A 25425-nucleotide genomic window follows, 5' to 3' on the forward strand; every position below is an offset into this window, starting at 1 on the left:
TAGGTACCTGGGGGTGCAGGTGGCCAGGGACTGGGGGACTCTTCACAAGCATAATTTCACCAGGCTTGTGGATCAGATGGAGGAGGAGTTCAAGAGGTGGGACATGCTGCCACTGTCGTTGGCGTGGAGGGTGCAGTCCGTCAAAATGACGGTGCTTCCGAGGTTCTTGTTCCTCTTTCAGTGCCTGCCCATCTTCATCCCCAGGGCCTTCTTTAGGAAAGTGACTAGCAGTATCTTGAGCTTTGTGTGGGCACATGGGACTCCGAGAGTGAAGAGGGTTTTCCTGGAGCGAGGGAGGGATAGAGGCGGGCTGGCGCTGCCCAACCTTTTGGGGTACTATTGGGCGGCCAATGTGTCAATGGTGCGTAAATGGGTGATTGTGGGGAGGGGGGGGGGGTGCGCGTGGAAAAGAACGGAGATGGCGTCCTGTAGAGGTACGGGCCTGTGTGTCCTGGTACCGGCGCCGTTGCCGCTCTCTCCTAAGAGGTATACCACGTGTCCGGTGGTGGCGGCGACCCTAAAAATCTGGGGACAGTGGAAATGGCATAGGGGGAAACAGGGGGCTCAATGGAGGCTCCATTAGGGGGAAATCATCGGTTCATCCCGGGGAACACTGATGGGGGATTTAGGGGGTGGTAGAGGGTGGGCATCAGTAAATTGAGGGACCTGTTTATTGGCGGGAGGTTTGCGGGCCTGGGGGAACTGGAAGATAAATTTGGGCTCCCCAAGGGAACATGTTCAGATACTTGCAGGTAAAGGCGTTTGCTAGACGACAGGTGGAGGAATTTCCTTTGCTGCCCTCGCGGGGGGCGATGGACAGAGTGCTTTCGGGGGTGTGGATCGGAGAGGGGAAGGTGCCTGACATTTATAAGGTAATGCAGGAGGTGGAGGAGTTGTCAGTGGAGGAGCTGAAGGCTAAATGGGAGGGGGAACTAGGGGAGCAGATAGAGGATGGGACTTGGGCGGACGCCTTGGAGAGGGTCAACTCTTCCTCTTCATGTGCGAGACTGAGTCTCATCCAATTTAAGGTGCTGCACCGGGCCCACATGTCTGTGACTCGGATGAGTAGGTTCTTTGGGGGTGAGGACAGGTGCACCAGGTGTTCGGGGAGTCCAGCGAACCATGCCCATATGTTTTGGGCATGCCCGGCACTGGAAGAATTCTGGAAGGTGGTGGCGGGGACGGTGTCAAGGGTGGTTGGATCCAGGGTCAAACCAGGGTGGGGACTCGCGATTTTTGGAGTTGCGGCGGAGCCGGGAGTGCAGGCGGCGAAAGAGGCCGGTGTTCTGGCCTTTGCGTCCATAGTAGCCCGGCGGAGGACCTTGCTGCAGTGGAAGGATGCGAGGCCCCCCGAGTGTGGAGACCTGGATCAGTGACATGGCGAGATTTATAAAATTGGAGGGGGTCAAATTTGCCCTGAGAGGATCAGTACAAGGGTTCTATAAACGGTGGCAGACTTTTCTGGACTTTCTGGCTCAAAGATAGGTATCTTGGTCAATGGCAGCGGCAACCCGGGGCGGGGGGGGAGGAAAGGAGGGTGTTCTTTATTGCTTCTATTTTTTGAAATGGTTATTTAACTTAATATTGTGTTAATTTAAGTTGTTGTTAATATGTTTGGTTGTTCACCAAGGATGGGCGAATGTTTATGACTGTTATCATTATTGTTGGTATTTTATTGCGGTTCGTTGTTGGTATACAAATACGAAATTTTTCAATAAAAATTATTTTTAAACAAAAATCAAGGACATGCAGGAGCTGTTCCTTGAAAAAGCTCCACATTTCGATTGTACCCATCCCCTGCAGTTCCCTTCCCCATCCTATACATCCTAAATCTTGCCGAATAGCATCATAATTGGCTTTCCCCCAGCTATAATTCTTGCCTTGTGGTATATACCTATCCCTGCCCATCACTGAAGTAAACATAACCGAATTGTGATCACTATCACCAAAGTGCTCACCTACATCTAAATCTAACACCTGGCCGGGTTCATTACCCAGTACCAAATCCAATGTGGCATCGCCCCTTGTTGGCCTGTCTACATACTGTGTCAGAAAACCCTCCTGCTAGGTCTTTGGAAACATTGAATCATAGAAAATAAGAGAAAGCCATTTGGCTCTTCAAGACTGCTCCGCAATTCATTGTGATCATGGCTGATCATCAAGTTTAATACCCTGATCCCACTTTACCACCATATTCCTTTCGCCTTAAGAGCTGTATTCAATTCCTACTTGGAATACACAACGCTTGGTCTCAACTACTTTCTGTGGTAGCAAATTCCAGATTCACCACTTTCTGGGTTAAGAAATTTCTCCTTACCTCAGTCCTAAAAGGTTTACCCCTTATCCTCAAACCCCGGGTTCTATGACCCCTGGTTCTGGGCTCCCCATCGTGGGGAATATTCTTGCAGGCCAGCAGCACGGTTCGATTCCCGTACCAGCCTCCCCGGACAGGCGCCGGAATGTGGCGACTAGGGGCTTTTCACAGTAACTTCATTGAAGCCTACTCGTGACAATAAGCGATTTTCATTTCATTCTTCTAAACTCCAATAAATATAATCCTAACCAATTTGGGTCTCTCATGACAGTCCAACCATCCCAGAAATCAGCCTGGTAAACCTTTGCTGCACTCCCTCCATAGCAAGAACACCCTTCCTCAGATAATGACACCAAAACTGCACACAATACTCCAGGTATGGCCTCACCAATGTCCTATACAATTGCAGGATAACATCTCTATTCCTATCTTCAAATCCTCTCGCTACGAAGGCCATTTACCTTCTTTACTGCCTGCTGTACCTGTGCATTTACTTCCAGCGACTGATGCACAAGGACACCAAGGTCTCGCTGAATATCCACCTCCCTCAATTTACAGCCGTTCAAATAATAATCAGTCTTCCTATTTTACTACCAAAGCAGATAATCTCACATTCGTCCACATTGGACAGCATCTGCCACGGTGTACCAAAAACAACCTTTCTCTAAATGTCGGAAAGACCAAGGAACTGATCATCACCTACAGGAAGCGTAGCACGACACCCCCCACCCCTCCCCCCATACCATCTGCATTAATGGCTGAGAAGTGAAAATGGTCGTTAACTTTAAGTTCGTGGTGATCACCATCATCAACAGTCTGTCCTGGTCCACTCACGTTAATGCATATATGTCAAACTAAAGGCCCGCGGTGGAATTATCTTTGGCCTGCGAGATAATATCTAATTACTTTTTTTTAAAATTTAGATTAGCCAATTATTTTTTCCAATTAAGGGGCAATTTAGCATGGCCAATCCACCTACTCTGCACATTTTTGGGTTGTGGGGGCGAAACCCACGCAGACACGGGGAGAACGTGCAAACTCCACACGGACAGTGACCCAGAGCCGGGATCGAACCTGGGACCTCAGCGCCGTGAGCCGGTTGTGCTAACCACTAGGCCACCGTGCTGCCCTAATAATATCTAATTACTATTAAAGCTGGCCCCAGCAATTGAAGCGCCTATGGCGTATGATATGGCTGATGCCGAGTTTATTCAGGTATAGTGTGAATCACAAAGTGTTGGCCTGTGGAAAAATGTTTTCATTAGAAATTACTCTGTAAAAGCTCCAGATAAAGCAATAAGAAATAAATGCAACTAATTTTTTTATTTATTTAATATTTAATGTTGTTTTTATAGGCAATAACCTAAGCTTTATTAGTTCCAGGTTCAATAAGTTCATTTCAATAAGTTTTGCAAAAAAACATTGAACCAGTCCGGCCCTCGACTTGTCCCAATTTTTAAATTTTGGCCCACGGTGTATTTGAGTTTGACACCCCTGCGTTAATGCAACAGTCAGGAAAGCCCAACAATGTCTCTACTTCCTATGGAAGCTAAAGAAATTCGGCATGTCTGCATCGACTCTCACAAACTTCTACAGATGTGTCACAGAGAGCATTCTATCCGGCTGCATCACAGCTTGGTATGGCAACGCTCGGTCCAACATCGCAAGAAACTGCTGAGTGTGGTGAACTCAGCCCAACGCATCACACGAGCTTGCCACCCTCACATTGATTCTGTATACACCACCCGCTGCCTCAGAAAGGCAGACAGCATTGTCAGAGACCCCTCTCACCCAGGCATTGCCTTCTTCCAGACCCTTCCACCAGGCAGAAGATATACAAGTCTGAAGACCCGCACATCCAGACACAGGAACAGCTTCTTCCCCACAGCTACAAGACTCCTCAATGACTCCCTCTCGGACTGATCTGTTCCCTGTAAGAACACTATTAACGATGCTCTATGCTGCTCTTGCTTATGTATTTGCTTTGTTTGGCCCCTTGTTCTGCACTGTAACCAATCACTGTTTGTCGATGTACCATTTGTCAATGTACTCTGTCGATTATTCATTTTTTGCCGACTATGTACATACTGTGTACGTTCCCTTGGCCGCAGAAAAATACTTTTCACTGTACTTCGGTACATGTCACAATAAATAAAATCATATGCCCACTCAGCCTGTCTAAATCCCACAGAAGCATCTCTGCATCCTCCTCACAGCTCACCCAACTTTGTATCATCTCCAAATTTGGAGACAATACGTTTAATTCTTTTGTCCCAATCATTAATATATAATGTAAACAGTGGGGTCCTAGCACAGATCCCTGGTGGCATCCCACTGGTCAATGCCTAACAACCTGAAAAAGACCCATTTATTCCATTGCGACACAAAGTGGATGTTGAAGGTAATGGGACACATGGAGAGAGTGGATATTGAAGGTCCAGGTATCCCTTGAGAGGGTGGATATTGAAGGTACTTGGAAACACAGAGTGGATATTGAAGACACTGCAACACATTGACAGTGGATATTGATGGTACTGGGACACATTGAGAGAGTGAATTTTGAAGGCACTGGGATACATTGAGAGAATAATAAAGCCACTGGGACACATTGAGGGAGTGGATATTGAAGGCACTTGGATACATTGAGAGAGTGGTTAATAAAGCCACTAGGAAACATTGAGGGAGTGGATATTGAATGCACTGGGATATTGGAAGTAAGAGGTCTCTTACCTCTTATGTTAACTGTGGTTGCTTCAGGGCACAAGTGGAACCCCCGCTCCTTCGGGTTTTGTCCACAGCTACTCGTTTCTCCTCGTAATATACAGATACATTTCTCTGCAGGTCCATCTGTTAAGAGTTTTCTTCAGTTTATCGTGTTCAGCTGCTGTCACATTGCTTCCCAGTCAGCCTTTGCTGAATTTAGGACAAAGGTCCCCTTGACCATTTCTAACAAAGTTAGTTCGCTGTTTGAAAAATGCTCCCTTCCCATCAAGACAATAGGTCTGTTCCCAATCATGTTTTTGTTTTCACTATTTGATGAGGTGTGGGCATCAGTGTGGCGTGTTGCTCTTCCAATGGACTGCCGTCAACAGTGAATCACATTGCTATGGGTCTGGAGTCCATCTAACAGATTTTCTTCCCTAAAGGGGCATTTGTGAACAGCATGGGCTTTTGATGACCATTGTCATGTGAGAGTACCTTTAAGAAATGGAGCAGCATTTCTGAATATTACTGAGTGTGTGGGTGGAGCTGGGTTTTTAGCTCAGCCATTTTGCAGTGTTTCGTTTCAGTTTGGGAGAGCAGCTGAAAAGTGCCTGGCTGGTTTGCTGTGAGCTGTTTAAAAGGGAAAGCCAGTTTTGAGGAGAAAGCTGGGAATGTTTGTTTGTTTTGCAACAAAGCTGGATCTGCGGTGATCTCTGCCAAAAAAGACTATCTCTAAATCATTTGGGTGATTTAAACTCATAATAGTAATGTCTTTAACCTGATGTGTTTCTGTTTAAAGATGTCAAGTCTTTTGGAGGTTTGAAGGAACATTTTGAGGGATTATTTAGTGTTGTATTATTTTCGGGGTTATCTTTGAAGGGGTGTTAAGGGATCCAATGTTTATGTAAAAAGGTTAAGTTGAATTCATGGAATAAACATTGTTTTGTGTTTAAAAACCCACGTGTCCATAATTGTACGACCACACCTGGGGAACAAGCCGTGTGCTTCAAAAGCAACAATCCATTAAAGGGATTGGTTGAACTCCATGATATATTTTGGGGTTCTAAAAACTCCGCTCCTATAACACCATCAGTGGTAGTTTAATGCCAACTAACTTTCCATTCCAGATCCAAATAATGAAATTTAAATTCCCTCATCTGCCCTGGTGGGATTTGAACCCATGTCCGCTTTGTATTACCCTGGGCCTCTGGATTACAAGATTTGCGACATTAGCGCTCTGTCACCGTCTCCGTCTGAATGGAGCATGACATTACCTAGGTTGTAAATCCACTGTCCCTTGCATTTTTTTTTAGTTAAAACCTCCCTTTTCAGAAACTGTCCAAAATCAATTATTTTCAGAATGACAGTGGATTGTTTCTCCCAATCCATGCAACGATTAAAATTGCCCCTTTCTGTTAAATGTGTTCCAGATCTCTCCATTCCAGCCAGACTGTCACATCCTTTCTGGAGAGTTTCCATGGCCTTCTCAATAGATGATCTTTTCCTTCAAATTCAGCTATGTTTCTGTTCCTCCTTCCCTGCCTTTTCTGAAAGATTTGATAGGCTGGGCCCTCTTCTTAGACCAGACTTGGGTCACTTACCAAAGGTACCTCTGGCTGTTGGGAGAATTTCTCCCAAGGATTGTCCAAGTCAATTGGATAAGCCAAACCCCAGCATCCTGACCGACACCCAACTCCTCTGGTTGCATCAACTCATTTCTGCTGGTCTGGACACTGCTTCCACACGCCAATTCTCTTTCAGAAAACAAGAACATTACCCAATGTCAAGGGGGACAGAGCTTTGAAGACATTCTGAAGGGATTCGTTGAAAATGGGCGAGGTTTGCAAACCTGATATGGGTGGCTGGAGGAACTCGCCACAAACCGTGACGGTGCCTCGTCCAACCCAGCACATAAACTCTGTGATGGAGAAGTAAGGGAAGCAGGGGAGAGGAGAGCAGGATCTGGGCTGGAGAACCCTTTCCTTCCTCGGGGGAACTCCTGTCCAAAGCCTCTATGATTGGTGTGCTCTGTTACTGCGGACACAGCAGTCTTGAATCTTGAAGCCTAGCAGACGTCACCCTCGTTTTGAGGGACGGACTCTGATGATGCCTCTATCACGGCATGGTGGCACAGTGGTGAGGTTAGCACTGCACCAGGGAACCAGGTTAGATTCCAGCCTCAGGTGACCGTGTGGAGTTTGCACATTCTCCCCGTGTTTGCGTGGATTTCTTCCAGGTGCTCCTGTTTACTCTCAATCTAAAGATGTGCAGGTTAAGTGGATTGATCATGCTAACTTGCCCCTTAGCGTCCAAATATGTGCAGTTTATGTGGATTGGCCATGATCAATTGCATCTTCGTGTCTAAAGATTGCAGGTTAGGTGTGGTTACAGGGATAGGGTGGGAGAGTGGCCTTCGTAGGGTGCCTTTTCAGAGGGTCAGTGCAGATTCGATGAGCTGATGGCCTCCTTCAGCACTGTAGGGATTCTATGAGCCTGCACATTAAGTGCTCTCAGTTACAGGGCTATGCACAAAGGTGGGATTAGATAGGGCACCTGGGTTCCTCAGGCTGGCATGGACAAAAATGGGCCGAATGGCTTCCTTCTGTGCTGTAACTTTCCTATGATTCCAAGTTGGAATTTTGTAAACTGCCATTCCTGCCCAGTTTGTAGCCAGGTCTCTGTCTATGTCAGTGATGATGTTCTTCTCTGAACTGAATTTGCACTTCTAGTGTCATTGTTTTATACAGTAGAGCCGCACCCAACCCCCAGTCATGCCTAAGCAATGTTTAACTGATCATACATTGTCTAAGAAACAAAGCAGGAATGTCAAAATTGGCCAGTTACGTCAATTCCGACACTGGAACTTGGATTACTTTGAAAGCTCGGTTTTGCTCTTATCTAGTCTCGGTTTTATTTCCCAACTATAAACCCTCAGCCCTTTCTCTGGGCTAACGCTCCACGCTTCCTCACTCGGCCATTGTGCCTGTCTTGCCTGCAGCCTCTCGCGTTACCATCATGGCTAGCCAGGGCCTCCTATCTTGCCTCGCCTGGATGCCCAGAGCTAGTCCAATGCCAGTCGCACACTCCTCGTTCTGCTCATGAAATGCCTCCCTCTCCACGAGGCCTAGGGCACAAGCTGCTATCCCGTCCCATCAGGTGAGTCCAGAGTAACCCAAAATCATGGAGGTTCCAATCCAAAAGATAAATCAACTTGTTGGTTTATTGAACAGACAAAGTACAAGCAATCTATATGTCTATATAACTTACAAATAGGATAGCCATTGGAGTATGTGAACTATCAACTCGAGCGAGCTCTCAGCACGGAATACAAAGGAACAACCGAAAACAGTTCATATTTACGCAGAGTTTCCAGACTTGATGAGCATGTCAATTTGGAGATTATTGGCATGTGATCCTCGCCTTACAGACCGCTGCACTAAATCCAAATCTGGCACCTCTTAAACGCCATCATCGCCGGAATGTAAAGAACTTCACCTCTTCATCAGTAGGCACCAAGAAACTTGCATAATTATTAGAAACATTCACTCTTCTTCCCAGGATATTACGACGATGAACCAGACATGCTGTCCCCAGACTAGACTGTTATTTTATATGTACAATGCTTTGATCCTCGCATTCGATGGAGTGTTCCTGCCCGAGCTATTGCCGAATCTAAACCATATGTTATCCTGTGTCACAAATACGGATATTAGTGCTGACATCTGCATCGGTCAATTATATCTCCTTTCACACTGGATGTTCAGAGCATTCTGTCTAACAAACGGCCCATATTACATCTGTTACTTTCTACATTGCCTCCACTATTGGAGCTAACTATTCCTTTAGCTAACTATCCAAGCAGTCAACCTACAGTAATCATACCCTGCCCAAGAGGTCCTTGCTCCTCTCAAATCCTCACTCCTTTTTATTCAGAGATATCAAGGATGGACACAGTGTTTGAGAAAAGGCTACTTTATTTTATTCCTATATCCACAACAACAAACCTCAGGCCGGTTTATAGAGGTTACCAGACACAAACCTCAACCAAATTCAGAATAGCCAATGGTTCAATCCCGGGTGTGAACTTTCTCTGGTCTTGCGTCCCAGTTCAGCTCTCTGATGGGAGTCAGGACACAAATCAAGCCCAGCGCTCGCTGACCAGCTCAGTGGCTCACTTGGTTTGGGATCTGGTGATCCAACAGTCCATTGGGTCTGTCGGATGCTGCTCCACATTGGTCAAAGATGTTGGATATCTCCTTCAGCAATATTCCTCCTTCCCTTGTGTGGTAAGGGTGAATTTCATCCATCTTTTGTTTAGTCCATTTGGACATCTGGTCATTTTACAACTGCCCTGCCCCTCTCCACCCCTTCACCACCCAGTTTGGTATCACTTGCAATTCGTATTCGATGTTTTTAATCCAGTTCTTCCTTGTACATTTGAGCCAGCCATGGTCGTGGTTCCCCCCCACCCATTTCCATCAGCACGGTCCACTCGAGGTGTCACTCCCTTAAGGAAAGCAGAACCCACAGCTTCCAGCAAATTGTATTTCTATTGTGCCTGCAATCCGGAGAATGAAAGAGAAAAAAAGACAAATGCCAAGGTGCTTCCCAGAGGCGTAAACGAGAAATGCAGAAATGTGGAGAATCAGTGTTGACTATTGTTCTCTGCAGGATTATTTTACAGATACAGAATCTACAGCAGAAACAGGCCATTTGGCGCGTCTGGTCTCTGCTGTTATTTATTCTTCTTGTGCTTCCTCCCAGTCTGGTGATCTATATCCTCTCTGCCCCCACCCCAGTCTCCCCACCTTTGATTGAAAATACATCCACCATTCCAAGTGAAAGAGCTCCACATTTTCAGCGTAAAGATATTCCCCCTGAATTCTTGATTTGATGGGTTCCTGTAGATTACCTCTCCTGGCTTCCCAATGTCAAGTTTCAAATCACCCTGCGTGTCGCCCCTTTGTCAAAGTATTTCCCCTCATGTTCACCACACTGCCCTGCCTCTATCCCAGCTTTCAGACCCCCCTCCCCCACTGGCTCGGGTACTGGGAGCTTGGTTTCAGCTGCATGGGTCCTACGCTCAGGAACTGCCCCCATCCCCTGATGAAAAGCATCCTCAGGACCCAGCAAGCTTTCCGTCCACCTCCTCATGAACCATGATCGGCTTTGGCACTCGGTTTCACTTGGAGCAGCACCTTGGGACCATTTCTTCAATCTCCATGCAAAAACATGGCAGAAATACAACTTGCTGGGTCTGTGGTGCGAATGGACTTGCATTTGCAAATCAGTCCTTTTCTGCATCTCCGGTTGACTCGCCACTTTGTCCTCGGCTTGATGCTGATAAACTGCAACTTTTATACCTGGAACTGAAGGAGAACAACAGGCTCGGTGGCTTGCTGTGCCTGATTGCTTGACGCACACTGATGAGTCAGCAGATCGGGCCACTGGGTGAAGTCCTTACCACACATGGAGCAGATGAATGGCCTCTCTCCAGAGTGTAGGCGCTGGTGCCGCAGAAGGTGAGAGGACTGAGTGAATTCCTTGCTGCAAATAGTGCAGCTGAACGGCCTCTCGCCGGTGTGCACACGCTGGTGTGTGAGCAGGTGAGACAGCTGCCGGAACCTCTTCCCACAGAGGGTGCAGCCACAGGGACGCTCGTCGGTGTGGATGCGTTGGTGCTTTATCAACTCCTCCGAGCCCTTGAAGGTCTTGCCACACTCAGTGCATTTAAAGGGGCGGGCGTCGGTGTGAACTCGCCGGTGGGTCACCAAATGGGAGCTCCGAGTGAAGCCCTTCCCGCACACTGAACAGGTGAATGGCCGTTCGCCAGTGTGGATGCGCTGGTGGGTAAGCAGGTGGGATGACCGAGTGAAGCCCTTCCCGCACATGGAGCAGGTGAAAGGGCGCTCTCCAGTGTGGATACGCTGGTGGGTCAGCAGGCTGGATGCCTGCGTGAATTCCTTGCCGCACAGAGTGCAGTTGAATGGCCGCTCGCCAGTGTGAGTGCGCTGGTGGATCTGCAGGTTGGACGAGCCAGTGAAGCCCTTCCCGCACACAGAGCAGGTGAACGGCCGCTCCCCCGAGTGGATGCGCTGGTGGGTCAGCAGGTTTGACGTCTGAGTGAAGCGTTTGCCACACACCGAGCAGCTGAACGGCCTCTCCCCGGTGTGACTGCGCCAGTGAGTCTCAAGCTTCGACGGGTAACTAAAGCCCTTGCCGCAGACTCCGCACTTATAGGGCTGCTCGCCTGTGTCGTTACACTTGTGCATCATTAAGCTGTCGGAGCCGCTGAAGGTCCTGTCACAGATGGAGCACGTGTACGGTTTCTCGTGACTGTGAATGTTACAGTGATTGCGCAGACTGTGCAACTGGTTGAAGCTCTTCCCACAGTCGGAACACTGGAACACCCGGCCCCGCGTGTGTGTGTCTCGATGCTTCTCCATCCACACTAAAGTTTTAAATCGTTTCCCACACACAGAACACACAAACCCTTGTCCAGGCTTTAAGGACCGGTGGAAGCCAGGTCCTCCGGAATCGGAGGACTTGCTCTGTTCTTGACGTGAAGCTTGGTTTGAGTTTCCCGCCTCCACATCCTCCCCATCCTCCCTGCAAAAGGAGTTTATAAGAGTCATCACAAGACAGAAATTCACAACTTTCGTCCCGCTCCTTTACGCAGAATTTGATATCCAACCACTCGGTAAATCTGGGTGTCAATTCAGATACATCACTTTATCAGTTGGTACACGACTTCTCTCTACTTCGGGAGGTGCTGACTCTGACTGGGTTCAGTCCCACACATTGCTTCTCCTCTGTCTCAAAATTGTTGACTGACTGAGTTCAGTTCCACACTCACTCATTCTCTCTCCCTCCTGAAGTTGCTGACACTCACTAGGTAACTTCAGTTCCACACTCAGTCATTCCTCTCTTTCTTTCACTCTCTCCTGAAAGTGCTGTCTCTGACTGAGTTCACACACTTGTTCCTCTCTCTCTCTCCTCAAGGTTCTCGGTGTCTGGGCTCAGTTCCACACTCACTAGTGTTCAGTTTCACACGCAGAGTGCTGACTCTGACCAGATTTAGCTCCACACATACTCGTGGCTCTCCCTCTCTCTCTCGAATGTGCTGACTCTGATTGGGCTCAGTTCCACACTCATTCTTTCCTCTCCCTCCTCAAGGCGCTGACTCTGACTGGGTTCACACTGACTTGTTCCTATCGCTCTCCTGAACATGCTGACTCTGATTGGGTAGATTTCCACCCCCCCCCCCCCCCCCCCCCCCAAAGAAGCTGTTGACTGATTGGGCTGTTCCACACTCATTCATTCCTCTCTCTCTCCCCTCAAGGCGTTGACTGACTGGATTCATACTCACTTGTTTTTCTCTCTCTCTCGCTCTGTCTGTCTCTCTTGAAGTTGCTGACTCTGATTGGGCTCTGTTCTGCACTCACTCATTTCTCTGTCTGTCTCTCTCTCTCCTCAAGGTGCTGACTCTGACTGGGTTCACTTCTGCACTCACTCGTTCCTCACTCACTCTGTCCTGAAGGTGTTGACTCCGACTGGGTTTCGTTCCAAACACACTTGTTCCTTTCTCTCTCTCTCTCTCTTTCTCCTCAACGGTGTTGACCCTAATTGGGCTCCATTCCATAGTTACTTGTTCCTCTATCTGTCTCTCGCTCCTGAACATACTGACTCTGACTGAGTAGATTTCCATACTTCTTTCTCTCTCCTATCTTTAACCTTTTCTATCCATGATTCTGTCCAAATGCCTTTTAAATGTTGTCAATGTCCCCGCCTCAGCTTCCTCCAGCAGCTCATTCCACATACGTACCACCCTCTGTGTAAAATAGTTGCTCCTCAGGTTCCCATTAATTCTTACCCCTCTTAACTTAAACCTGTGTCCTCTAGTTCTCGATTCCCCAACCCTGGGAAAAAAACTGAGTACATTCACCCTATCCGTGCCTCTCCTAATCTTATTCACCTCGATAAGATCACCCCTCAGTCTCCTACGCTCCAAAGAAAAAAGTCCCAGCCTGTCCAATCTCTCCTTATAACTCAGTCCCTTAAGTTCTGGTAACATCCTTGTAAATCTCTTCTGCACTCTCTCCAGTTTAATAACATCTTTCCTGAAGCAGGGCGACCAAAACTGAACACAATACTCCAGGTGTGGCCTCACCAACGTCCTGTACAATTACAACATAACTTCCCAACTTCTGTACTCAATGCCCTGTCTGATGAAGGCCAGCATGCTAAAAAGCTTTCTTCACTGCCCGATCTACCTGTGACTCCACCTTTAGAGAACCATGCACCTGAGGTCCCGCTGTTCCACGGCATTCAATGTGAAAGTCCTATCTTGATTTGACTTTCCAAAATGCTACACCTCGCACTTATCTTATTGAATTCCATTTGCCATTTCTCGGCCCAGATCCTGCTGCAATTTTTGATAACTTTCCTCACTGTAGACAATACCATCTATTTTGGCGTCATCTGCAAACTTACTGATCATGCCTTGTACATACTCTCTCTCTCTATTGAACATGCTAACTTTGACTGGGTAGATTTCCATACCCACTTTTTCTCTCTCTCCTAAAGGTGCTGACTCTGACTGGGTTCAGTCCCACACTCACTCGTTCCTCTCTCTCCCTTCTGAAGGTGCTGACTCTGATTGGGCACCGTTCCAAATTCACCTGTTCTCTCTCTCTCTCTCTCTCCTGAAGGTTCCGACTCTGTCTGGGTTCAGTCCCACACTCACCCGACATCTCTTTGTCTCTCTCTTCTCTATCTCCTGAAGGTGCTGACTCTGTCTGAGCAAGTTCCAAATTGATTTGTTCCTGTCCCCCTCTCCCTCTGTGCTGAACATACTGCCTCTGACTGGGTTCAATTCCACACACTGGTTCCTCTCGTTCTCTTGTGAAGATACTGACTCTGACTGGGCTCAGTTCCACTCTCTCTCTTCAATATGTGACTCTGTCTGGGTGGGTTTCCACACACACTAATTCTCGCTCTCTCCTGAAGGTGCCAACTCTGACTGGGTTCAGTTCCACACTCAATCGTTCCATCTCTCTCTCCTGAAGGTGCCGACTCTGACTGGGTTCAGTTCCACACTCACTCATTCCTCTCTCCCCCAAACCCCCCACCCCTTACCTGAAGTTGCTGACTCTGATTGGGCTCTGTTCCGCATTCCCTCGTCCATCTGTCTGTCTGTCTCTCTCTCTACCCTCAAGGTGCCTGTCTCTTACTAAGTTTAATCCCGCACTCACTGGTTCCCCTCGCTCCAGAATTGGCAGACTTCTTAAACATTTGCGTCAGTCTTTACATTGAAACAAGAGGATAGAGTATTGCATGTATTGGGGAAAAAGTAAAAAATAAATGGCAGTGAGAACTTCGGTGATGAAGTGCAAGATAAATAACTTGGTAGCAGAGGAAATATCGTGGTCAAGAATAGAATAATCTGATGGGTTGTAACATTACCGATGTCATTGCATTATGTTTGGGTGAGGGGCACTGGAGGAGGATGGGAGGGTCAGATCAAACAATTCAGGATTACTACGTCATGTTCTGGGACGTTATTTTATTTTCAAACAAACATGAATGGATTAACAGAATCAGCTCGGAACGTATAGGCTGAGTCACGCCAACCAACGTTTTGCTTTCATTTTTAAAGGCATACGAGACATGATGGATAATGGGGCGCATCTGGATGTTGTTTATTCAGACTGGATATTGTTTATTCGGACTTCAAGAAAGCTCTCGAATGTTAGCAAGGGAGACACCGTCTTGGTGTCCACCCTGTCAAGCCTCTTGAAAAATTTAATTGATCAGATTCTAAAATCCAAGGATTATGGTGGGCCCAGCCAACTTAACCTCTTCTCTAAGAACCAATCTCCTCATGCCAGTCGCCTGTCTAGTGAACCTTCATTGCACTTTCTCTCCTCCCATGGTAACATGTCCGTCCTTCAGTATGGAGCCAAAACTGCACACAGTGCTCCAGGTGTGGCCTCGCCTCTCCCTTGCCAAATTGTTGCACAATCACCAAGACTTTTAATTCTTTCATGGGATGTGGTCAACCTGGCAAAGGCCTACCTTAGTTGCCCCCGAGGAATGTCTTGTTCGGCCATTTCGGAGCGGCAGAACTTGAGGGTCTGGAGTCAGGTGTAGCATAGACCAAGTTAAGGGCGGACGATTTCCTTCCTATAAGGACATCAGTGAACCTGGTGACAACAATCGCTAAGAGCTTCCTTGTTACGTTGAGCAGATTTTACATTCCATATTTTATTAACAGTATTTAAATTCCACCGGGGTTGGGGAGTTGCGGTGGCAATGGCAATGCACCTTGGGGGAATTGAACCCCGCTCTTCAGCGTGGTATGTGGGGATTCTAACCACTGTTCTAATGAAGGACCCAATCTATTCATCGGCTTCCATACAGGAAGCCTTGTCTGGTGAACCTTCATTGCACGCCCGAGGACAGCCAGGTCACAACACCATTCCAAAAGAAACTATATTTTACTTACTGGCCCAAACACTCCCCACCCAGGAGAGTGCCGCACTTCGCCACAGTATGTATTGCGCTTACCACATTCCCGCCCCTCGCCCAAGCTGTCTGGATCCCTCTGCAGTCTCTTCGCATCCTCCTCATAACCTACTTGCCCACCGAAAGCTGTACTCCCCACATATCTGGAGAAGTTGCACTCGGTCCCTCACCTATCCAAAGCTCTCAAAGATTTCCTCGTACACTCATCAGGACAGATTTACGAGCAAATCAAACCTCCCGAGTGAACAGTAATGAGTATGGACTGATTGTCCATGAATATAAACTGTACGTTGCTGAGACCGAAGACTGAACCATGATATTCGTTTAATTAAATAAGGGCTGTCGAGCCCAAAACCATCCCTTTTCTTTCTACTCTGTCCTTTCCTTGATCCACAACCAACGCTAAGACATTATTCCCAATCCACTGAAACAGTCCATGTCCAAATGCAATAAGACCTGGGCAATATCCAGGCTGGTGCTGACAAATGCCATGTAACATGTGCACCACACAAGTGACAGGCAATGACCATTTCCAGGAAGACATCTAAACATCACCATTTGCCACTCCATTGAAAGTCATTACATTACCGTCACTGAATTCCCCCACTATCAATATCCTGGGTGTGGAGATGCCAGCGTTGGACTGGGGTGAGCACAGTAAGAAGTCTTACAACACCAGGTTAAAGTCCAACAGGTTTGTTTCAAACACGAGCTTTCGGAGCGCAGCTCCTTCCTCAGGTGAATGGCGAGGTATGTTCCAGAAACATTTATATAGACAAAGTCAGAGATGCTGGACAATGCTTGGAATGCAGGCATTTGCAGGTAATCAAATCATTACAGATCCAGGGAGAGGGATAATCACAGGTTAAAGAGGTGTGAATTGTCTCAAGCCAGAACAATTGATAGGATTTTGCAAGTCCAGGCCAGATGGTGGGGGGTGGATGTAATGCGACATGAATCCAAGATCCCGGTTGAGGCCGCACTCATGCGTGCGGAACTTAGCTATAAATATTTGCTCGGCAATTCTGCGCTGTCGCGAGTCCTGAAGACCGCCTTGGAGAACGCTTACCCGGAGATCAGAGGCTGAATGCCCTTGACTGCTGAAGTGTTCCCCGACTGGAAGGGAACATTCCTGCCTGGTGATTGTCGCACGATGCCCGTTCATTCGTTGTCGCAGTGTCTGCATGGTCTCATCAATGTACCACGCTTCGGGACATCCTTTCCTGCAGCGTAAGAGGTAGACTACATTGGTCGAGTCGCACGAGTATGTGCCGCGTACCTGGTGGGTGGTGTTACCACGTGTAATGGTGGTATCCAAGTCGATGATCTGGCATGTCTTGCAGAGATTGCCCTGGCAGGGTTGTGTGGTGTCGTGGTCGCTGTTCTGAAGGCTGGGTAATCTGCTGCAAACAATGGTTTGTTTGAGGTTGTGCGGTTGTTTGAAGGCCAGTAGTGGGGGTGTCGGGATGACCTTGGCAAGATATTCATCTTCATTGATTGTGTGTTGAAGGCTGCGAAGAAGATGTCGTCCAGTACTTTCCTGGGGCGGAGAAACTACGACATCTTCTTCGCAGCCTTCAACACATCATCAATGAAGATGAACATCTTGCCAAGGTCATCCCCACACCCCCACTACTGGCCTTCAAACAACCGCACAACCTCAAACAAACTATTGTTTGCAGCAGATTACCCAGCCTTCAGAACAGCGACCACGACACCACACAACCCTGCCAGGGCAATCTCTGCAAGACATGCCAGATCATCGACTTGGATACCACCATTACACATGGTAACACCACCCACCAGGTACGCGGCACATACTCGTGCGACTCGACCAATGTAGTCTACCTCTTACGCTGCAGGAAAGGATGTTCCGAAACGTGGTACATTGGCGAGACCATGCAGACACTGCGACAACGAATGAATGGGCATCGTGCGACAATCACCAGGCAGGAATGTTCCCTTCCAGTCGTGGAACACTTCAGCAGTCAAGGGCATTCAGCCTCTGATCTCCGGGTAAGCGTTCTCCAAGGCGGTCTTCAGGACACGCGACAACGCAGAATTGCCGAGCAAAAACTTATAGCTAAGTTCCGTACGCATGAGTGCGGCCTCAACAGGGATCTTGGATTCATGTCGCATTACATCCACCCCCCACCATCAGGCCTGGACTTGCAAAATCCTTCCAACTGTTCTGGCTTGAGACAATTCACACCTCTTTAACCTGTGATTATCCCTCTCCCTGGATCTGTAATGATTTGATTACCTGCAAATGCCTGCATTCCAAGCATTGTCCAGCATCTCTGACTTTGTCTATATAAATGTTTCTGGAACATACCTCGCCATTCACCTGAGGAAGGAGCTGCGCTCCGAAAGCTCGTGTTTGAATCAAACCTGTTGGACTTTAACCTGGTGTTGTAAGACTTCTTACTGTAATATCCTGGGGGTTACCAATGGCCACAAACTGAACTGGACCCAGCCGTATAAATACTGTGGCTACAAGAGCAGGTCAGAGGCTGGGAATCCTGCAGTCAGTATCTCACCTCCTGACTCTCCAAAGCCTGTCCATCACCTACAAGGCACAAATAAGATTTGCTATGGAATACTCACCATTTGCATTGATGAGTGAAGCTCCAACAACACTCAAGAAGCTCGACACCATCCAGGACAAAGCAGCCCGCTTTATTGCATCCCCCCCCACCACCACCACCAACGCACAGTAGCAGCAGTGTGTACCATCTGCAAGATGCACTGCAGGAACTCACCAAGGCTCCTTAGGCAACACCTTCCAAATCCATTACCCCTACCAGCATGGTAGCACAGATGGCTAGCACTGTGGCTTCACAGCGCCAGTGTCCCAGGTTCGATTCCCTGCCGGATCACTGTCTGTGCGGAGTTTGCACATTCTCCCCATGTCTGCTTGGGTTTCCTCCGGGTGATTCGGTTTGCTCCCACAGACCAAAGATGTGCAGGTTAGGTGGATTGGCCATGATAAATTGCCTTCAGTGTCTAAAAAGGTTAGGATGGGTTATGGGGATCGGGTGGAAGTGAGGGCTTAAGTGTGTCGGTGCAGACTCGATGGGCCAAATGGCCTCCTTCTGCATTGTATGATCTATTTTCTATATATGTCCTTCTGGACAGGCTTGCGGATATCTGGGAACACAACCACCTGGAAGATCACCTCCAAGTCACTCACCATCCTGACTTGGAAATATATCAGCCATTCCTTCAATCGTGGAACTCACTCCCTAATAGCATCGTGAGTGTAGCTACACCACAGGGACGCTCTCTCTCTCTGCTGAAGGTGCTGACTCTGACTGGGTTCAGCCCCACACTCACTCATTCCGCTTTCTCCCCTGAAGGTGCTGACTCTGACTGGGTTCAGTTCTACACTCACTCATTCCTCTCTCGCACACTTTTTAAAAATTAATTTAGAGTACCCAATTATTATTTTTTCCAATAAGGGGCAATTTAGCATGGCCAATCCACCTACCCTGCACATCTTTGGATTGTGGGGGTGCAACCCACGCTAACATGGGGGGAATGTGCCTCTTGCTCACTCTATCCTGAAGGTGCTGACTCTATTCAGTTCCATGCTCACTCATTCTCTCTCTCCTCTGAAGGTGCTGACTCTGACTGAGTCTGGAGTCACATGTATGATAGAACAGGTTAAGGATGGCCGATATCCTTCCCAGAAGGACATCTGGGTTTTTAACGATGATCAATGATATTTTCCTTGTCACTGTGACCAGCTTTTACCTTGCAGATTTTATTAAACAAATTTAAAGGGCGGAATGGGGCAGGCGGGATTCTAACCACTCTTCTAACGAAGGGCCCTGTCTTCTAACCCTCTTCCGTACAGGAAGCCTTGTCTAGTGAGCCTTCACTGAATGCTCAAGGACAGCCAGGTCACACCCCCATACCAAAACAAACTGTATCCTTACTGACTGTCCTGAATACTGCCCCCCCCCCACCCCACAAGGAGAGTGCCGCTTTTCGCCACAATATTTATTGCGGCTGTCACATAACCACCCCTCGCGCAAGCTGCCTGGATCCCTCTGCAGTCTGATCGCATCCACCTCATAACCTACTTGCCCATCGAAGTACTGAATCAAATAACAAAGAACAAAGACCAAAGAAAAGTACAGCACAGGAACAGGCCCTTCGGCCCTCCAAGCCCGTGCCGACCATGCTGCCTGACTAAACTACAATCTTCTACACTTCCTGGGTCCGTATTCCTCTATTCTCATCCTATTCATGTATTTGTCAAGATGCCCCTTAAATGTCACACTCGTCCCTGCTTCCACCACCTCCTCCGGCAGCAAGTTCCAGGCTCCCACTACCCTCTGTGTAAAAAACTTGCCTCGTACATCTACTCTATACCTTGCCCCTCGTATCTTAAACCTATGCCCCCTAGTAATTGACCCCTCAACTATGATATCCGTTTAATTATTCACAGTAACTTCATTGCAGTGTTAATGTAAGCCTACTTGTGACACTAATAAATATTAAGTATGGGCTGCCAAACCCAAAACCGTCCCCTTTCTTTCTACTCTGTCCTTTTCTTGATCCACAACTAACTGTAAGACATTTATCCCAATCCACTGAAACAGTTCATGTCCAAATGCAACAAGACCTGCTGAATATTCAGACTTGAACTGACATGTGCTAAATAACATTTGTTCAACACAAGTACCAGGCAATGACCATTTCTAATAAGAGAAGATCTAACCATCGCCACTTGACACTCAATGGCATTACCATCACTGAATCCTGGGGGTTACCATTGATGACAAACTGAACTGAACCCAGCCATAATAATACTGTGGCTGCAAGAGCAGGTCAGAAGCTGGGAATTCTGCGGCGAGTAATACGCCTCCTGACTCTCCAAAGCCTGTCCGCCACCTACAAGGCCCACATGCTCCAGCTGCAATACATTGCCTTCCCTGCCATCACTCAACAATTATCTGAACTTACATTATGTAGTTCAACGTAAGTTCAGGGGCATAAGACATGGGAGCAGAATTAGGCCATTCTGCCCATCAAGTTCACTCCACCATTCAGGAGCAAGAGGTTTAGTGGAGATTTGAGGAAAAACATTTTTACCCAGAGGGTGGCGGCGGTGTGGAGCGCACTGCCTGGGAGGGTGGTAGAGGCGGGTTGCCTCACATCCTTTATAAAGTACCTGGATGAACACTTGGCACATCATAACATTCAATGCTATGGACCAAGTGCTGGCAAGTGGGATTAGGTAGGCAGGTCTGGTTTTCTTTCATGCTTTGGTGTAGACCCGATGGGCCGAAGGGCCTCTTTTGTGCAGTATCATTCTGTGATTCTGTGAACCAGTTATGCTATAAATTTAATATGATACTTCTTCTTCCCCAGTACCATTTTAAACTACTGCCACAGGAACAAAAAAAAAGTCTCGGCTCTGGGTCACTGTCCGTGTGGAGTTTGCACATTCTCCCTGTGTTTGCGTGGGTTTCGCCCCCACAACTCAAAGACATGCAGGATAAGTGGATTGGCCACACTAAATTGCCCCTTAATTGGAAAAAATGAACTGGGTGCTCTGAATTTATATTTTTTTTAAAAGAACAAAAAAAACGTAACTGACCAACTTAGTGCCTCCACGTTTCAGTTCTGGGTCTCACCGCCTGTGGTTCTCTCTCTTGGGCCACTCCTCTTTGTAAAAGGCCAAAATGGGAACTCTTCCCTCACTGCACCAAACCCCTCACTTCATAAATTCTCAGTTCAAAACACTGCTTACTCTGCTTCTGCTAAACCTGTTGTATTGATTCTACCTCAGCTCCCAGTGCGATAGAACCATAGAATTCCTGCAGTGCAGGAGGGGGCAATTCGGTCCATTGAGTCTGTACCAACCCTCTGAAAGAACATGCTACCAAGGGCCAGGCCCTTCCCTATCTCCAACTAACCTGCACATCTTTGGGCACACGAAGTGGCAATTTAGCATGCCAATCGAACTAACCTGCGCATCTTTGGACTGTGGGAGGAAACCCACGTAGACAGTTCTGATTTTTAATTTGAACTTAAACCCCTTATTCAGATGTAAGGTTCCTTCCTGTTTGTTCCCTTATTTTTCCTTTCTTTTATTTTTGTTGTTACTTTTTTGATCTATGTTGTTTAATGGGCCTGTGGCTTTAAGGCAAAGTAACCTGCACCTTTAATTCAACCGGAAGATCCAGAAGGCTGTGCTATTTTAGACTGACATCAATGATGACTTGAATTGATTGATGTGAATGGGTCCAGAAGGCAGTGCTCTGCCTGGTAACAGGTGGTGATTGGAATGTTTCGCAGAGCCACGAGATTCCATTTTAGTTTCACTTTTGATTCTGCAGTCTGGTGGAGGATTCCAACTAATTCTCTCCCAAAAGATCCAGCTCAACTTTTATAAGATCATTGTGAGGGCTGATTCTTTCGTCAGTAAGTCTGGGTGCTAGTCTCGAGTCTGTAAAGGCTTTAAGTCAAACCATGGGCTGGAAGCTGGGTTTGATGTGAGACAGTGTTTCAAGAAAGAAATAGGCCTGAATACAAACTTTTGAGTTGAAGGCCCAGTTTGATAAGAACTCCCCAGTCAATTAGCACTCTGTTCTTTTGGGTTCTGTGGGTATGACTCATATTCCAATCCCTCACCCCACAGTATAAATATTTTCCACTTTCTATGTTTTTTAGCTTTGGCAAAGGGTCACATGGACTCAAAACGTTAGCTCTTTTCTCTCCCGACAGATGCTGCCAGACCTGCTGAGGTTTTCCAACATTTTCTCTTTCTTAAGAACTAAAGTGGCTCTACAGAAATCTGTAAGTACCATAATGAATAAATGACTCTGACAAGAAGACCATCACCAAGTGTAAACCAGAGACTTTGATCATGCAGCATGCTGAGGAATGCCTGCTACAAAACCACCATTGGATGGCAAGTCACCAAGGTGAGAGCACGGAGTCCATCGTGGATACCTATGAGCTGCACTAAAGGCGGAGAATTCTTGCAATGGGGTGAGTCGCAGTGAGGGGCTGTGGGAGAGGAACTGAGGAAGATTCACAGATTCAAGAACAGAGATCACAACAAGCTAGGGGGCACAATCAAACCAAAATTCAAACTGTTAATGGTATGTACCCAGTTTCAGGAATACAAACCGGTGTTAAAGAAAACTCCTGTTACATCTGATCTGGGGTATCTATAATTCAGTCCTGGGCATGACGATACTGGGGTAAAAGGGTTGCACAGGCAATGTTTATATCCCCTGAACGCAGGGTGGTTTAACTGAGATGTTACGATCTAAATATTTGCGGGGAGTGAATAATTTTCTCAGGATGAGAGATAGCGTCCAGAACAAAGGGCAGAATCTTAAATTCGGAGCCAGTCCATCGAGGGTTGGTGTCAGAAAAGGAGGAAAATCATCGAACTCCTCCCCCAAAATAAGGAGCTTTCTTGGAAACACCACCACCTGGAGGTTCCCCTCCAAGTAACTCACCACCCTGACTTAGAAATATATCGGCTATTCCTTCACTGACGTCGGGTCACAATCCTGAAACTCCCTCCCTAACAGCACTACGGATGCATCTACACCTCAGGGACTGCAGCGATTCATGAAGGCAGCTCACAACCACCTTCTCAAGGGCAATTAAGGATGGGAAATAAATGCTGACCCACCCCATGACGGACCATATTTTTTTAAAGAGGATAATTGAAGTTTTCTGGATTAAGAGACACCAGGTGGGGGTATCCAGAACCAGGGGTCACAGTCTGAGGATACGGGGCAGACCATTTGGGGCTGAGATGAAGAGAGACTTATTCACAGAATGGTGACCCTCTGGAATTTGCTACGAAAGGAAGCAACTGAGGCCAAAACATTGTCTGTATATAGTACTTGGGGCGAAGGGAATCAAAGGGTATGGGGGGAAGGCAGGAAGAGGTGATTATGTTGGATGATCAGCCATGATCAGAATGACGGAGCAGGCTTGAAGGCCTGAATGGCCTCCTCCTGCTCCTATTTTCTATGATTCGATGTCATGGCTGAGGTATTGAATGAATGTTTTGCATTCATCTTCACTAGAGATGCTGCTAGCATGATAACAAAGGGAGATGTGGGGGCAAGGGTGGAAGGTGTGGAGGAGGCAGTGGCTGCCTGGATAAAAGGGAAGAGGTGCTGGAAAAGTTGCTACAGCCCGGCGATTAGGTAATTAAATGTGCAGCATGCAGATGCTCCGTGACCTTGGAAACGAAGAGGGAGAGGAGGAGAATCCACTCAATACAAGCCAATCAGTTGAAGGTCTGAGCTGGCCAGAGCAGTGGCCCTGATGTTCAGCAGGGAGGGTCAAAGCGCAGAAGAACATTAGTCATAAGGGGCTCTATAGTCAGGGGCACAGATAGGCGTTTCTGTGGACGTGAAGGAGACTCCAGGATGGTATGTTGCCTCCCTGGTGCCAGGGTCCAGGATATCTCAGAACCAATAGCGGGCATCCTGAAGGGGGAGGGCAAACAGACAGAGGTCGTTGTACATATTCATACTAACGATATAGGCAGGAAGGGGCATGAGGTCCTGCAGCAGGAGTTCAGGGAGCTAGGCAAAAAGTTAAAAGGCAGGACCTCTACGGTTGTAATCTCGGGATTACTCCCTGTGCCATGTGGAAGTGAGGCTAGAAATAGGAAGATTGAGCAGCTAAACACGTGGGTAAACAGATGGTGTAGGAGGGAGGGTTTCAGTAATCTAGACCACTGGGAGCTCTTCCAGGGCAGGTGTATATAAGGAGGACGGGTTGCATCTAAACTGGAGAGGCATAAATATCCTGGCCGCGAGGTTTGCTGGTGTCTCACAGGAGGGTTTAAGACAGGGGGGTGGGCACCGGAGCAATAGGTCAGAAGGTGAAATCATTGAGGGAGAACTAGGGAATATGGCCACTATGGCTCTGAGGAAGAGCAGACAGGGAGATGTTGCTGAAAACAGCGGGTCTGGTGGCTTGAAGTGCATTTGTTTTAATGCAAGAAGTATAACGGGTAACCATGATGTGGAGATGCCGGCGTTGGAATGGGGTGAGCACAGTAAGAAGTCTTACAACACCAGGTTAAAGTCCAACAGGTTTGTTTCAAACACGAGCTTTCGGAGCTGGATACCACCATTACACGTGGTAAAACCACCCACCAGGTACGCGGCACATATTCGTGCGACTCGACCAATGTAGTCTACCTCTTACGCTGCAGGAAAGGTACATTGGCGAGACCATGCAGACACTGCGACAACGAAAGAACGGGCATCGTGCGACAATCACCAGGCAGGAATGTTCCCTTCCAGTCGGGGAACACTTCTGCAGTCAAGGGCATTCAGCCTCTGACCTCCGGGTAAGCGTTCTCCAAGGCGGTCTTCTGGACACGCGACAACGCAGAATTGCCGAGCAAAAACTTATAGCTAAGTTCCGCACGCATGAGTGCGGCCTCAACAGGGATCTTGGATTCATGTCGCATTACATCCACCCCCCACCATCTGGCCTGGATTTGCAAAATCCCACCAACTGTTCTGGCTTGAGTCAATTCACACCTCTTTAACCTGTGATTATCCCTCTCACTGGATCTGTAATGATTTGATTACCTGCAAATGCTCGTATTCCAAGCATTGTCCAGCATCTCTGACTTTGTCTATATAAATATTTCTGGAACATACCTCTCCATTCACCTGAGGAAGGAGCTGCGCTCCGAAAGCTCGTGTTTGAAACAAACCTGTTGGACTTTAACCTGGTGTTGTAAGGCTTCTTACTATAACGGGTAAGGCAGATGAACTTAGAGCTTGGATTAGTACTTGGAACTATGATCTTGTTGCCATTACAGGGACCTGGTTGAGGGAAGGGCAGGATTGGCAGCTAAACGTTCCAGG

General features: G+C 47.6%; 1 protein-coding gene across 3 annotated transcripts in view; it reads right to left on the reverse strand.

Moving 5' to 3' along the window:
* The window catches only part of LOC119952106 (zinc finger protein OZF-like), a 162512-nt gene that overhangs the window by 51096 nt on the left and 85991 nt on the right, over positions 1–25425 (reverse strand). For 2 of the 3 annotated variants that reach the window (XM_038775671.1, XM_038775670.1), the window contains exon 4: positions 8219–11626. The exons of the other annotated variant lie outside the window; for it this stretch is intronic. In XM_038775671.1, coding sequence (XP_038631599.1) covers positions 10375–11626 — 1252 coding nt within the window. In that variant the 3' untranslated portion in view covers positions 8219–10374. Of the gene's footprint in view, positions 1–8218; positions 11627–25425 lie in introns of those variants that run through there. 3 annotated transcript variants of the gene reach the window in all.

Source organism: Scyliorhinus canicula, chromosome 17, assembly GCF_902713615.1.
Source record: "Scyliorhinus canicula chromosome 17, sScyCan1.1, whole genome shotgun sequence".
Classification (NCBI taxonomy): Eukaryota; Metazoa; Chordata; class Chondrichthyes; order Carcharhiniformes; family Scyliorhinidae; genus Scyliorhinus; species Scyliorhinus canicula.